At 42.6% G+C, this 14,337-nt stretch overlaps 1 protein-coding gene across 4 annotated transcripts in view; it reads right to left on the bottom strand.

The window, feature by feature from the left end:
* Positions 1 to 14,337, bottom strand: part of MYCBP2 (MYC binding protein 2) — a 143,555-nt gene that overhangs the window by 11,848 nt on the left and 117,370 nt on the right. For all 4 annotated transcript variants that reach the window (XM_079972347.1, XM_079972349.1, XM_079972348.1 and 1 more), the window contains 13 exons: positions 13,474 to 13,673; positions 12,416 to 12,565; positions 11,627 to 11,787; positions 8,723 to 8,879; positions 7,290 to 7,514; positions 6,540 to 6,605; positions 5,207 to 5,446; positions 4,840 to 4,938; positions 3,776 to 3,856; positions 2,354 to 2,620; positions 1,932 to 2,215; positions 1,118 to 1,214; positions 441 to 560 (listed from right to left, as the gene is read on the bottom strand). In XM_079972347.1, coding sequence (XP_079828473.1) covers positions 441 to 560; positions 1,118 to 1,214; positions 1,932 to 2,215; positions 2,354 to 2,620; positions 3,776 to 3,856; positions 4,840 to 4,938; positions 5,207 to 5,446; positions 6,540 to 6,605; positions 7,290 to 7,514; positions 8,723 to 8,879; positions 11,627 to 11,787; positions 12,416 to 12,565; positions 13,474 to 13,673 — 2,147 coding nt within the window. The remainder of the gene's footprint in view (positions 1 to 440; positions 561 to 1,117; positions 1,215 to 1,931; positions 2,216 to 2,353; positions 2,621 to 3,775; positions 3,857 to 4,839; positions 4,939 to 5,206; positions 5,447 to 6,539; positions 6,606 to 7,289; positions 7,515 to 8,722; positions 8,880 to 11,626; positions 11,788 to 12,415; positions 12,566 to 13,473; positions 13,674 to 14,337) is intronic.

The following is a 14,337-nucleotide window of genomic DNA, read 5'->3' as shown; positions in this document are numbered from 1 at the left end:
GGGATGAGAGAGCCAACAATGTTTTGTAGCTATTAAAACTGATAATTCCCTTTTCGTATACAAAGCACTATCTCTGCACAAGAAGCAGCTTTTTCAAACTCATAATTATATTACACACAGAACACAATTCCCAGCAGATATGTACTTGGAGGAAAATCAAATTTGTTAGCAATGGGAATATAACAGAAAAGTTCTACAGAGTAAATATAATCAGATGCTTTTGTTATTATCAGTGTTTCTCCTGTTAAGATCATCATTATTCTTGTACAGGTGATATATATCAAGAAATACAATTTACTCAAGGAAAAAACAATAGCCCACACATTTAAACCAAGACACAAAAACCTTAGGTGGCTAACCCAGGTACGTGTAGATGTCCCTGGAGAAACCTCTCCAATAAGCAAGATACAATGTGTAACAGAATAACCAACTGCTCTTACCCTGGTTGTTGCAATGCAACGCACTGGTGACCTGAATTCTTCTTCCATTTTGGTCAATGCAATGATTGTTTCAGCTATAGCGTTTTTTGTCACACGGGACCAAGCTTCAGACAAGTGACCCTGTGGAAGAGACAGAACTTAGACTGAGCCCTAATATAATGCACTGTGCAGAAATGTACATTAAAACTGCAGAACGATCGCATCTCACATGGGGGTTACGTTCCAGGGATGTCATGTATATGCAAAAATGCATATGTCCGAATTGCCCCAGCGAGACCATCTTTACCTTTCTGGAGTCTGCACTGAGTGGGCTTTGCTCTGTTAGCAAGGCAGAGAGCTCAGAAAGGAAAAAACTTGTCCGAAAAAGCAAGGGGTTCCAAATCAGTAGGGATTGGTGGGGGCAGGGGAGCTGCACACTTATCGACTCTGAACATTGCTTGCCTTGGGTGCTAAGTGGCAATATTCACCCATGGGATGATGGCCAACAACCATGGAAAACAGTGTATTCTGCATGCTACCACTAGGGGGAGCTCAAGTCCCATCGGATGTGGTCCTTACATGCAGGGAGAAAATAAAGCTTTCTGAAATTAAAGGGAAATCTCAGTGCAGGGGAAGGATTGTGCAAGGACCAATTCAGCACAAGAGCAGCACAGTACGCTAAGATGCTGGAAGCTTACGGCAGCCATGTCTTTAATGAGCTTAATAATGATCTCTGAAATCTGTGTTGGTGTTGAGCCCTTCATCCACCAGTGGCTTTCACCTCGTCGAAGATAGCTGTAAAGGGGGAAAAGCAAACATATATATGTATAAAATCAGCATTAGAAAGAACCTGCGAATACAGTAGAGTCATACCTCAGGTTGCGAATGTGATCCATGCGGGAGGCATGTTCGCAACCCACAGCGCCGCGTGTGACGCGATTCGGCGCTTCTGTGCACGCACAAAGCACGATTTAGTCATCTGCACATGCGCAAGCACCGAAACCCGGAAGTAACCCGTTCCGGTACTTCCAGGTTCGGCACAGCCCGTAACCCGAAAACCCGCAACCCGCAGCGTTCGCAACCCGAGGTATGACTGTATTGAAATAAAATGCATTTTGCAGTCTTCGAGAACACAATGTTTGACATGTTTTAAAAATAGGGTTGCCATATTTCAAGGGGTAAATATTTGGACACCAAAGATTGCTGAGCTTTTTTTAGGGCAACCGCCCACACCTGAACCAGAGCCCAGGCCACCTGCACCAGAGCCAGAGCCCAGGTTGCCCACACCACAGCCCAAGCCTGAACCAGAGCCGCCCCCACAAAATTAAAACCAAAAATCCAGGACAGTTGCTTTAAAATGTAAAATTCCCCCCTGATGGGCATGTAGGACCCCCAAAAGAGAAGATGTCTGGCAATTCCCGGACATATGGCAGTCCTATTTTGAAAGGGGACATTTTAATTCCCTATGCCGTGATACTGAAAGAACATTAAGAGAGTGCAACATCTACTAACCTGGAATTGAAAATCATTGGCAATGTAACTGTAGTAACTCCTTTGCCAGCTGCAGTGCCAGCTGTGCCAGTTATAGTGGTTCCTTTGGCCTTCAGCTGTACAGTGAGTGCTTTGGCAATGCAACCCAGGAACATATCCAAGATGCCCAGCTTATTCCAGTCTCCCTTCTCTGTTGAATGAATGATGTCGCTTATATCTGCTGGGGGCAGCGCCTTGACTCCTATGATACTAGCCAAGCGACTAGGGGTGACTTCTGGCAGCACACGCCTAAGTAAGGAGGTCACCTAGAGGAAGCACCCAGGAATTTAGTCAACATTTTCATTGTCTGAGTTAATGTATCAACTGATCATTATAAACAACTTAAACTAAATTTGACTACGATGCCTCTTTATACCGTATGGACATTTTCATTTTGCACTAACCTGCCTCTGTACCCTGGGCGAAGCAGTATGTAGCAGCGAAAAGAGATCTTGAAGCAACGTCAGTTGCTGAGCCAAGTACTGACGCCCTACGTTAGAACCACTCAGTGCCAGCACCATGGACAGCAGCTCAAAGCAATAGGCGTCGGAGGAGGCATCTTCGTCGCTAGGCTGAGAGTTTGCGTTCTCTTTGCTAGAAATTGCATGTTCCCATTCTTCCCGAACACGAGTCGCTTCCATTCGGATAGCCTGTACAATATGAGCGCAAACCTAACACGGGGGAAACAGGAAAAAGTAATTTAACTGCAATCAACCACCTCATGACTCCAGTGCAATTAAGCTGATTTATAACTCGTCAGTGTTTTAATTGTGATGCCATGATCAAATTCCATACGCACATCACACCATGCAAAAATAAGACTTATGCCCTTCCTACCTTATGCCCTATCAGAACATTTTGCAGGATTAAACTGTGCCTAAGTCATTCAATTAAACTGTGCCTAAGTCATTCAATTAAACTGTGCCTAAGTCATTCAATGAGGGACGCAGGTGGCGCTGTGGGTTAAAGCCTCAGCGCCTAGGGCTTGCCGATTGAAAGGTCGGCGGTTCGAATCCCTGCGGCGGGGTGCGCTCCCGCTGCTCGGTCCCAGCGCCTGCCAACCTAGCAGTTCGAAAGCACCTCCGGGTGCAAGTAGATAAATAGGGACCGCTTACCGGCGGGAAGGTAAACGGCGTTTCCGTGTGCGGCTCTGGCTCTGCCTCTGGCCAGAGCAGCGATGTCACGCTGGCCACGTGACCCGGAAGTGTCTCCGGACAGCGCTGGCCCCTGGCCTCTTAAGTGAGATGGGCGCACAACCCCAGAGTCTGTCAAGACTGGCCCATACGGGCAGGGGTACCTTTACCTTTACCTTTACCTTTAAGTCATTCAATGAAGAATGGGACTGTTTGCACATGCATAGGCTTCAGCTGACACAAAATGTTCTAGATGTTAAGTCCAGGGACTTAACATTAGATCGCCACGTGTACGTGGTGTATCTGCAGTAACTCAACAAATGGTCCCTAAATTAATTTGTAAAACACAAAAGTTTTGATTTCTGCTGAGTAAATTACCTTGCCCCTACCAAAACTGTTTTTTAATTGCTCTGCTGCTTACATCCCCAGAAGTTCCTAGTTTGCATTTTCTTCTTTTAAAAAACTAACCTGCTTTACCCCTTTTGCGTAAAAGCGGGATAGCTAACATGTCCAAGCTAAAAAACGCTCAGCAGCCACCAAACTCTCCTTCTTTCTCCCAACCACTTTCTGCCCTCCTCTCCCCAATGGCTGCCACTTCCCATGCTGAACCTCCCTCTCTTGTGCCCTGGAGACCACATGTCCAAGGGTGTGTAGAATGCTCAAAACTATAAAAGGCTACTGTAGTAAACAAACCTGCTTTTGCAAATTAGTCAGTTTACTTCTGCTGAATATAATTCCAACCATGTGCTCTTTCAGGTCTGCATCCGAAGTTGCCTTTAGATGGAAACATTAACATTTGATGTGAGCCTGTGTTCCATGGTTTGATTTTTGTAACATGAAACTTAGAACAGTTTTGCTTTCCTTACATATGCTGGCATTTACAAAAACAGAATACCTAGCCAAAATAAATTCGCTGAAGAATATATACACATCACACATTTTTCCCCCTTAAAGAAGAAGTTGTCAATAATACTGTCCTGGTTTTTTTTGTAAGAGTTTAATACTCTATGAAGAACTGAGCTTCCAAGTATGACTTCGACGTCAGAGACAGAATTTTGCATTGGGAGAATCTGGCATATTGTGACTTACAGTGCAATTTTAATAATGTCTACTTAGAAGAAATTCAGTGGGCTATAAGGGGGTTACTATTGCAGCCAGAGACTTCCACGTCTACTTTTTTGGGAAATGGGAACATGATTGAGCATTTGTTTATGTAGGACCTTCTGGCAAGAAGAATCGTAGCTGCTTTTTGCAGGACCTGGATATTAACACAGGAGTTCCTACTGTTAAAGCAATAAAATACTGTGCAAGTTAAAACAATCTGCTTTACTTGCAGATAGTGCTTCCATGCATTGGCTTCCTAGTGAACTGCTTTTTGCAACAAGAATTAAGAAGAAACTGGGATGTAGACGTGGACTTTAAATAGTGGCTGTTAATCAGAACAAAACATTAATAGTGAGGCTGCTCCAAGGTTCAACGACTGATGAATCAATGCATCTGAAATAAATAAATGGCTTACTATGAATCTTGCCAAACATTCCCTGACTATTGTTGAAAGTTAAGTAATCCCAAAGAAAGTCTATATTTCCAGCATGTAGGTATACATTCAGCATTACTAGCAATTTGGCGAAACCACTACTGAATTAAAAGGAAAATCTAGGTAAGGGAATTCAGTCCAACATGGCAAAAGTCAGAAATTGACAGAACTTTCATTACTAGTTTTAGAATCATAGTAATGATAGAATACAAATAAATACATTGTGTACTTTTTCTTCTCCTTCAGGTGAAGACAGCAAAGCTTTTTCTTCTTGTTCTGGTGTTGGCTCAGCATCTCCAGATATGAGTTTTCCAAAGACCTATTAGAGAATGGATAAAACAACAGTAGAGGAGTTACGTACAAGCTTTTATGCAGCTGCATTAACCGTTTTAAAATATCTATGTGCAGTTCATAGAAGATACCCAATATTCAAAAATAAACACATGCATAAATCTCCCATAGAGTCTTTCATTGAAACCGCTTCAGATAGAGCTTCAGAGAGAGAACTACACAAAAGTCACTCTTAGATCGTATGTCTAATTTACAGCACTAAACATGAATTGTTGTGATGCAATTCAGTGTCTCACCTGAGATGTAATAAGTCTGAAGACCCGCAGCGTCTCAGCTTCACAGTTCCTTTGCTGAGCTACACTTGCTGAAATCTGGCCTGCTATCTTGATGCTTTCGCCATCCTTCCATCCCAGCACTTTCACTTGCCTAACTCTGAGAGTGTTCTCTGGTCCCTTTAATTCAATTTTGATGATGTGATTATCTCCACCAGGAAGTTCACTGGTTACCCAGCCAATATGCCTTGAATCCAAGTCAACCTAGTACACAGGAATGTAAAGACGGACTTGTAAGGTGGGGGGGGGCACACATACAACTAATGACTTGCCTTTACAAGTAACTAGTTCAAAAGCCAAAATTTAATAGTCTGATTCACGCATCCACATTCAACAGTTGAGGGCTGGGCATGTGTGAATGGGTTATCACCACAGACAGAGCTTTCAACCCAACCAATGTCAACTCAAAACAACTGCCAATATGAATTAGATTAAAGATGGACCTTCCCCTATTCTCTGTACACATGACTGGGCAATTTAAAACTGTAACAGTATTCAGATTCTGCAGCCACCTGATCCTTTATTACAGGCACATATAAGGGACAAAATGCAAAATGTAAGGAGGTGGAAGGCATTCATTTCCCACATCTCTATTTGTTTCTTCCAGAGACATAGTACAAATATGATGCAAGGGCATCTAATGTTCAGTTATGGAGATTTTGTAAAACAAGTCCCTTGAATGGCATGGTAAATGATATTACTCCTGCAAAGAAGCCAAATACAGTGGTCCCTCGCAAGACGAAATTAATCCGTTCCGCGAGTCTCTTCGTCTTGCGGTTTTTTCGTCTTGCGAAGCACGGCTATTAGCGGCTTAGCGGCTATTAACGGCTTAGCGGCTTTAAGAAAAAGGAAACAAACTCGCAAGAACTCGCAAGACGTTTCGTCTTGCGAAGCAAGCCCATAGGGAAATTCGTCTTGCGAAGCACCTCAAAAAACGGAAAACTCTTTCGTCTAGCGAGTTTTTCGTCTTGTGAGGCATTCGTCTAGCGGGGCACCACTGTAGAATGAAAGATTTCTGCCACCACCAATATGCTGTGCCTAATGGTAGTCAGATCCTATTACATAATCGGCATGCTTGGTTGAATTTTGATGCTATCTTATTTATACTGTTTTCATTGAGCTGTTGTATGTATCACACTTTTACTGTATGTTTTTTTGTAACATCTATTAATGTTGTTCATTGCTTTGGGGCTGCAGGGCTGTGAGCTAAACAAAGCAACTATAACATTCCAACTAGTGCCATATATTCTTTAAGAATTAAGATGTACTCTTCTTCATAATTAAATTAGTTATTTACCTGCTTTATTCTGCAAAGATCTTCTACTGTCTTGCCTGTTAAAAAGGTCATCGAAGTCACTTTGTTCTACAAATGACAGAATGAAACAAAAATAAAAAGACGCTTTCAAATGTGTTGATAATACTAACAACACAGCTTAAAGTGCAGGACATGAATATGTGTAATTTTATAAAACTAGATAGTGAAGAAAAGCAGAACTGAGATAGCCAAACAACTTTAAAGCTCAGCATTTTCACTTCATGTGGGTCTGCTCACACGTTTAAATCAACTGAAGCTATCAATTCTATATTCTGTCAACTCACTTCTGTAGGTGAGATTATCTTTTTGAATGCACGAACCCTGCATTTCTGAACCAAGGATTTTATAACTCAATCCTATGGGTTGCATTCAAAATAGTAACTAAATTAAAGTAACTTAGCAGCATGCTTGTTCCACTGGTGAAATGCTTCATGACAGTGGTAGACTGCTGTGCAAGAAAACGCATGAGCAGGTTTGCTGGTAACTTCACTGCACAATGCATTTACAATAGTGCAACTGTGGCATTGGACTGCTCTGTTGCACAACATTAAAATCCCATCCACTGGCTCAAGAGCCCTTGCAGAAGTGGACAGAGAACGTTTGATACAGTTTGATCTAACTATTTTATAACTACACTCTCTACAGCAGTGCAAATTTATGAGAATATGCAAGTTCTGCTATTCTTTGTTTCAACAAAATTCATGCAGAAATATGACACAGAATATGATTTACCCCAAGATCCCGTGAGTTGTCAACATGGACAGACACATAGCGAGCATTAATTCCTTTGACGCAATTAATGGTAATGTTTTTAGTCTTATTTTTATCTTCATCTCCAGATTCCCAGAAGGTTTCTGTTGACCCATCCGTCAAACTACCAATCATGGCTGGGCGACTTGACGTTTTAATATCCACGATGCTGGTTAAGTCTTTTAGACAAATCACTATACATGATTCCTGTCAAAACAGTGGAGTTTCAGAGTCAAAGAGGTTAAAAAAAAACAAAAAACAAGCAAAAAAAGTATGTCACTCCTGTGGTACAAACCATTCTTTCTTGATTAGTTTAAATGAAGAGCAGGTATGAAATGAGACAGCGATTTTGAGTTTGAAGGTTCTCTTTAAAAAGTAAAGAATAAAGACACTGTTTCTATTAACATGTGTCTAGATTAGACGGCTTTGTCCATGGAGTTTTCTTGGCAAGGATACTGGAGTGGCTTGCCAGTTCCTGCTCCTTGAGTGGTCACTGGAAGGACAGATCCTGAAGCTGAGGCTCCAATACTTTGGCCACCTCATGAGAAGAGAAGACTCCCTGGAAAAGACCCTGATGTTGGGAAAGATGGAGGGCACAAGGAGAAGGGGACGGCAGAGGATGAGATGGTTGGACAGTGTTCTTGAAGCTACCAGCATGAGTTTGACCAAGCTGCGGGGGGCAGTGGGAGACAGGAGTGCCTGGCATGCTCTGGTCCATGGGGTCACGAAGAATCGGACACGACTAAACAACTAAACAACAAGACTAGACAGCACATCCAAAAATCAGATGCAGCTACCTGACACCATTTAGCCACATATCACAACCTGCATTTGCTCCCATAAGTCTACACCAGGTTTTCAACCTTTTTGAGTCCATGGCTCCCTTGACCAACTACATTCTTTCTGGAGCACCCTTGTGGGGCTCAGGGGCTCAGTTATGTCACCCCTTGCCTGCACAGCTAGCAGCCTCTCATCCTTTTTCGAACACCCTCCCTTGTGCTGTGTTCCCTCAGCCTCCTCTCCTCTCCCCTCTCCTTGGGAGTCCTTCAGGAAGCTGCTGCCACCCCTGGTCTCTGAGCTTGCCCCCGCTCTCCGCCCCAAAGAGAGGTGCCTCCCAGAGGCATCATTCGCCTGTGCAGCTTGTAGCCAGGGCTGCTGCAACAAACAGTTGTGCCAGCCTTTGGGAGGCAGAGACACAAGATGGCATCAGAGAATGGGCATCCCTGACCATTATTCAAGGCAGCCCAGGGTGCCGCAGCACACTGGTTGAAAACCACTAGTCTACACATATGGGAAATATCAACTTGTGAAAATGAAGCACTTCTGAAACTTCATTTTAAGTGACTGTATGCATTTCTGATTAGTAAGATATGCTCATCTACTGCCTCCCTGGAAACTTGGGAGATACGACTTACCTGACTAATAGCTTCAAAGCCAGACTGGATACTGATACTAAAGCTTTCTTCACTGTCTCCATCATCAGATTTGGACAGAATGTTGTTAATGTGGTGAAAGACATTGCTCTGGTGCAGAAACTGGTGATCCGATTGCTTGAATTTGAGGCTCCAGCATCTGAAAAAATTAAGTTAATAAGCACCCTTCTTCAGTTTAAATGCATCCAATGAACCATGAGCAGAGCATACATCATCAGCTTAAGACTCTGAACAGGCAGCCCAGGCTCTACTAAGAAGAAACACATTCCATTATTTGCTGAGTTTCCATGTCTATCTATATGGCAAATAAATGCCTTTTAACTATCTATCTATCTATCTATCTATTGTAACGTGAAATGTAGGCTATGAGATATCCAGAATATACAGTATGAAATACATTAAAGAAATTCCTGTTTCCCATTCTGTATCCCTTTCATTACTAAACGTATGTGTGTATATATATATATTTCTTTTTACCTATTATTGTGACTTCCCTCCACCATGGCTCAACATCCTTTATTATATTTTAAAACTTATCATTGTGTTATATATATTAGTTACACTGACCCCAGGAACAATCTTACAATAGTTTTATCACACCTTTACGAACGTAAGTCCATGTATATCAATAAATTTGTTTTCGAACAATGTTTTGTCATATATTCTTCTAAACAAGTCCATTCCTTCTTGAGTTTCTGATTCAATTAAAATCTGATGGCTGCTGTCATTTTAGCCAACTCTATGAATTCACAGAGCTTGTTTAACCACTCCTGTATTGAGGAGACAGTGTCCGCTTTCCAAATTTTTGCTATCAGTAACCTGGCAGCAGCCGTGGTGTATAAAAATATTCTTTTCTTATCTTTTAACTTATGCATCTCCAAGCAGAGGCAACAAGTGTGTAAAATATTCACCCATCCAGCGGTGGAGCGGCCCCCGCCTGCGCCTGGTGCGCACCAGGGTGTGTGTAGGAGGCACCTGGGGGTGGGGCATGCCATGAGAGTGACCCCTGAACCACTGCACACTGAGCCAGTGTGGTGCAGTGGTTCAGAATGGTGGACTCATAATCTGGTGAACTGGGTTCGTGTCTCCGCTCCTCCACCTGCAGCTGCTGGGTGACCTTGGGCTAGTCACACTTCTCTGAAGTCTCTCAGCCCCACTCACCTCACAGAGTGTTTGTTGTTGGGGAGGAAGGGAAAGGAGATTGTTAGCCACTTTGAGACTCCTTAAGGTAAAGGTAAAGGGTCCTCTGACCATTAGGTCCAGTAGCGACCTACTCTGGGGTTGCGGCACTCCTCTCGCTTTATTGGCCGAGGGAGCCGGTGTACAGCTTCCGGGTCATGTGGCCAGCATGACTAAGCCGCTTCTGGCGAACCAGAGCAGCGCACAGAAATGTCATTTACCTTCCCGCCAGTGTGGTACCTATTTATCTACTTGCACTTTGACGTGCTTTCGAACTGCTAGGTTGGCAGGAGCAGGTTCCGAGCAACAGGAGCTCACCCCGTTGCAGGGATTCAAACCACCGACCTTCTGATCGGCAAGTCCTAGACTCTGTGGTTTAAACCACAGTGCCACCCGCGTCCCTTTGAGACTCCTTAGGGTAGTGATAAAGTGAGATATCAAATCCAAACTCTTCTTCTTCTGCTACAAAGCAGGGCGCACTCATAGCCACGAGCAGGCGTGTGCCCTGAGCCTTGAGAGCCCAGTGATGCTTTTGTGAGCAGCGCTGGGCTCACAGGGAAGGCATCGTGAGCAGTTATGTCCTTCACACTGCACCCTCTGGCTGGGAAGGAGGAAACAGGCATGCGCCGCAGGCCCCAGAAGCTGCTAGCAGTGCCATAGTGCTGGGTTCACTATGGGGCAGGGCGTTGTGTTGCGTCCTCCCCCCCAAACTGGGCCCAGGGCGATGGCTCCCTCACCCCTTCCCCTGCTACACCACTGCACCCACCTGAGATTCAAGACTAACAAAAGAAAAGACAGGGAAGGGTCTCAGATCTAGAGGCTAACAATACTTGAAGGGTATTAGATGTTAGTTCCATTAATGTTTGTCTCTGAAAGTAACGTATGAGGTCTTACATTAATATGGGCTAAGTAAGTACGGCTGAACAAAAGGAGGTGTATTTAAATTTTTTTTGGGGGGGGGGGGACACAAGTCTTTGCAATATGGAACACACACTCTTCATGAATGAGCAGGTTGGGAAATGGTAGGAAAATGTTTACATATTCAAGCATTTGATCCAGCTTCATGGTCATTACACAGCCCAATCTGAATGAAGACTGCTCAAGAGCAAGGGCAATGACATAATCACATAGCCAGATGCAAGTAGTGGCCAATGGAGTGTCGTAACAATCTGCAATTTGTTGGTATTGCTTCTGGAAGAAGCCTGCTTTTATTTTTTGAAATGGTGCCAGAGCTGCAGATCAGAAACAAGGCAACTGCGGTACTGGAACAAGGGATTATTTTCCATATATTCTGATAAGTTTAAATCCACATTTATACCTGCTCAGAGGCAGGAAGGTACATGAAAGAAGTAAACCATTTTTACTGAGTTTTAAATACATGAATCCTGATCAGTCAATGTACTCAGCTCTTACAAGACAGAAGCAGGATTCTATGGTTTCCTATTGCTCCAAAATGCAAGCAAAAAAACTTGTGTTAATATGTCCAGTATAACAAATCCTATCAATTACCTTGTGAAGCATGCTAATTCTGGGCATTTGAACGCTGCATACTGAAATGTGCCCAGCCACATACAGAGCTGGTGTCTAAATATCTGAGTAGGTAGCATTTTCCCCTACTTTTGCTCTAAATGAAAAAAAGGCTTTATATATATGTTTACCTTCTCTCTGCTCAATTTTTAAAGGAGATTTTCTGTATCTAGCACCTACCTCAGAGCCATCTGTTGCAATGAACTTCCACTTGGGAGAGACATCATGAGGTCAGAGATGGTCTGTAGCAAACGGTGGAAAGTATGGGGCAAAGGATGAGCTGCTTCACCAGCAATCACTATGTCGGACAACGGATGCTCACAGACTCTTGTATCCTTCTCCTGAAATTCAAATTGCGTAAGTTACATCTGGAAAGCTGCCCTCTTGAAGTAAGGGCACACTCACGTCTAGCTGTTCTCATTATGTTAACCATTTCCCCAGTATATATTCAGGATCTGAGGCTCTATTACAAGAAAAAAAGCTTTCAAAATTCTATATGCATAACTTAATAAAATTAATAGGCGTGTGCTTAATCACGCACCCACATATATTGCAACACAATTCAAGATGGTGTTTTTTTTCTGCACTGCAATTAAGATGAGGACTCTGACAAAAGGCACATGATTTACCTTACAGTTCTGATCAATATTAAGTCAATATTTTTTCTATTTTTATTTTAGTTTTTTCTTATATAGAGAATGCTGTATATTTTATGCTTTGCTGGTATAAATTGGTCGTTGGTGACAATGAATTCAGATTAAAAATAATCAAAACCAATTTCCTTACAAATGTTGTACCATGCCTGTTAAAATAGAAAACTGATGCAATTCTGATATTTTATTTTATTTTACTGTCTTCACAGGCATTATAAAATCTGCTGAGATAATATTAGGTGATTGGGAAAAGGTGATGCACTTGGTTCCATAGTACATCATCACAGTGAACTAAGTTGCAATCACTTCAACTTACTTGTTCAGCATTTTCTTTGTTTGCTTTGTTCTCTTCATCCTCTTCTTCCTCTGGCTCCACAGGGGCAGGAGTTAGAGAAGCCACAAAATGCCATAAAATATCATGAAGAGATGTTGTTTGAATGACATTGCAGAGAAGCCAGTTAAAAGCCTAGAAACATAAAAGTTGTGGAGTTTAAGTGCAGAGGAAAACTGGAGGGGAGATTCCAAATTTCAGAGGATGCAATAGTATTTTGTAGAAAACACATGCAGTTTATGCAATCCATGATAGTAAGACAATCTAGACACATGTAGGGCACTGTTATTTTTTTTACAGACATTTGCAGTTAGCTGGCTGATGGTGTAGTAGTAAGAAAAACAGAAAGTTAACTCATGGGAGTGATAGGTGCTGAACTGAAATGCAAGTAACTGCATAAAGAAGAAGAAGAAGAGTTTGGATTTGATATCCCGCCTTTCACTCCCCTTCAGAAGTCTCAAAGCGGCTAACATTCTCCTTTCCCTTCCTCCCCCACAACAAACACTCTGTGAGGTGAGTGGGGCTGAGAGACGTCAAAGAAGTGTGACTGGCCCAAGGTCACCCAGCAGCTGCATGTGGAGGAGCGGAGATGCGAACCCGGTTCCCCAGATTACGTGTCTACCGCTCTTAACCATTACACCACACTGGCTGCATGTACTGGTTGTTAGTCACATTTAGAGAAAAGTCAGTACAGTGGAACCTCGTGTTACGGACGGTTCCGGTACTTCCGGGTTGCCGCGGGACGCAAAATGAAAACAGGCAACCTGAAGCGGACGTATCATGAGGTTTGACTGTATTCTGATAGCAATGTATGTGCAGCTAAGGCAGCTAGCAATACTAAGGCAGCTAGCAATATTTAGAAATAGATGGCATTCTAGATATCTTAACCTAGCACACTCTTAAGCAAGTTTACTCAGAAGTAAGTCCAGCTGCCTACATTCACACATCACGATAAAACACTTTTGAAAACTAAAAATGCTATTACAAAGAGAATGAATTACTGATGTGACACTGATTCGGATGATAATTAAGGCACTAAATACCTCCATAGCAAACACCCGGCAAGCTGATTTTCTTAAAGCTTGTTTCATTGCAATTTCAAGTCCCTCCAAGTCATGATGTTGGATTACAAATGCCAGAACAGGCCACTGGAAATTTCTCTCTCCTTTGGAAAGAGAGCTGTGGGCGGAGATTAACCGAGAAAGTTCAGGAGATGGATGTCTCAGGAGAGAGGACCCCACTTCTATTTAAAAGCATAAAAATACATACATATTAGAGAGTTAATAATATACTAAGGAGGTTAGTATATTAGTATTAATTTACTGAAAGCAGAAACTGTACAAATAATCTGTCCTACCACTTAATGCTAAACATTACTTGTTGGTTATACTGAACGGGTATCCTAATTCTCAGGCAAACAGTTTGGCTGCAACCTTTTACATTCATCAGATATTACACTTTGGATGTTCAGGCTCAGACAGACACTGCTTTTGGATGTGCTGTGCATTGTGGACAATCAGAAAGCTGAACACTTAAAAGAGGGGGTGCCCATTGTGCATAATAGTGAAGGGGCTCACTGACTCAATACTGACCAAAAACAAAATTAAATGCAAAAGAAGAACACGGTAGGGAGAAAATAAAGAAACAAAAGAAGAAGAAAAATGGGCCTAACTCATACTCTTTCAAAAGAAAAGTTTTTCCTGAAGGTGACGGCCAAGACAGAAGGAAGCAAGAAGGCACCAGCCATGTCTCTTTGAGAATGTGTTGTGATGACTGGGGACAGCCTCTGTCACTTAACTCTAAAAAGTTCTGATCAGTGCTCTGCACCAAAACTCATATTTGGGATTGCACAGAAATCACAAAGAAGCAAAGTAGCATATACATCCACACAAATAGTAAAATGTTTT

The sequence above is a fragment of the Podarcis cretensis genome (assembly GCF_951804945.1).
Source record: "Podarcis cretensis genome assembly, chromosome: 4".
NCBI lineage: Eukaryota > Metazoa > Chordata > Lepidosauria > Squamata > Lacertidae > Podarcis > Podarcis cretensis.
The sequence above is the reverse complement of the archived record's forward strand: the minus strand, read 5'-3'. Positions and strand labels throughout refer to the sequence as shown.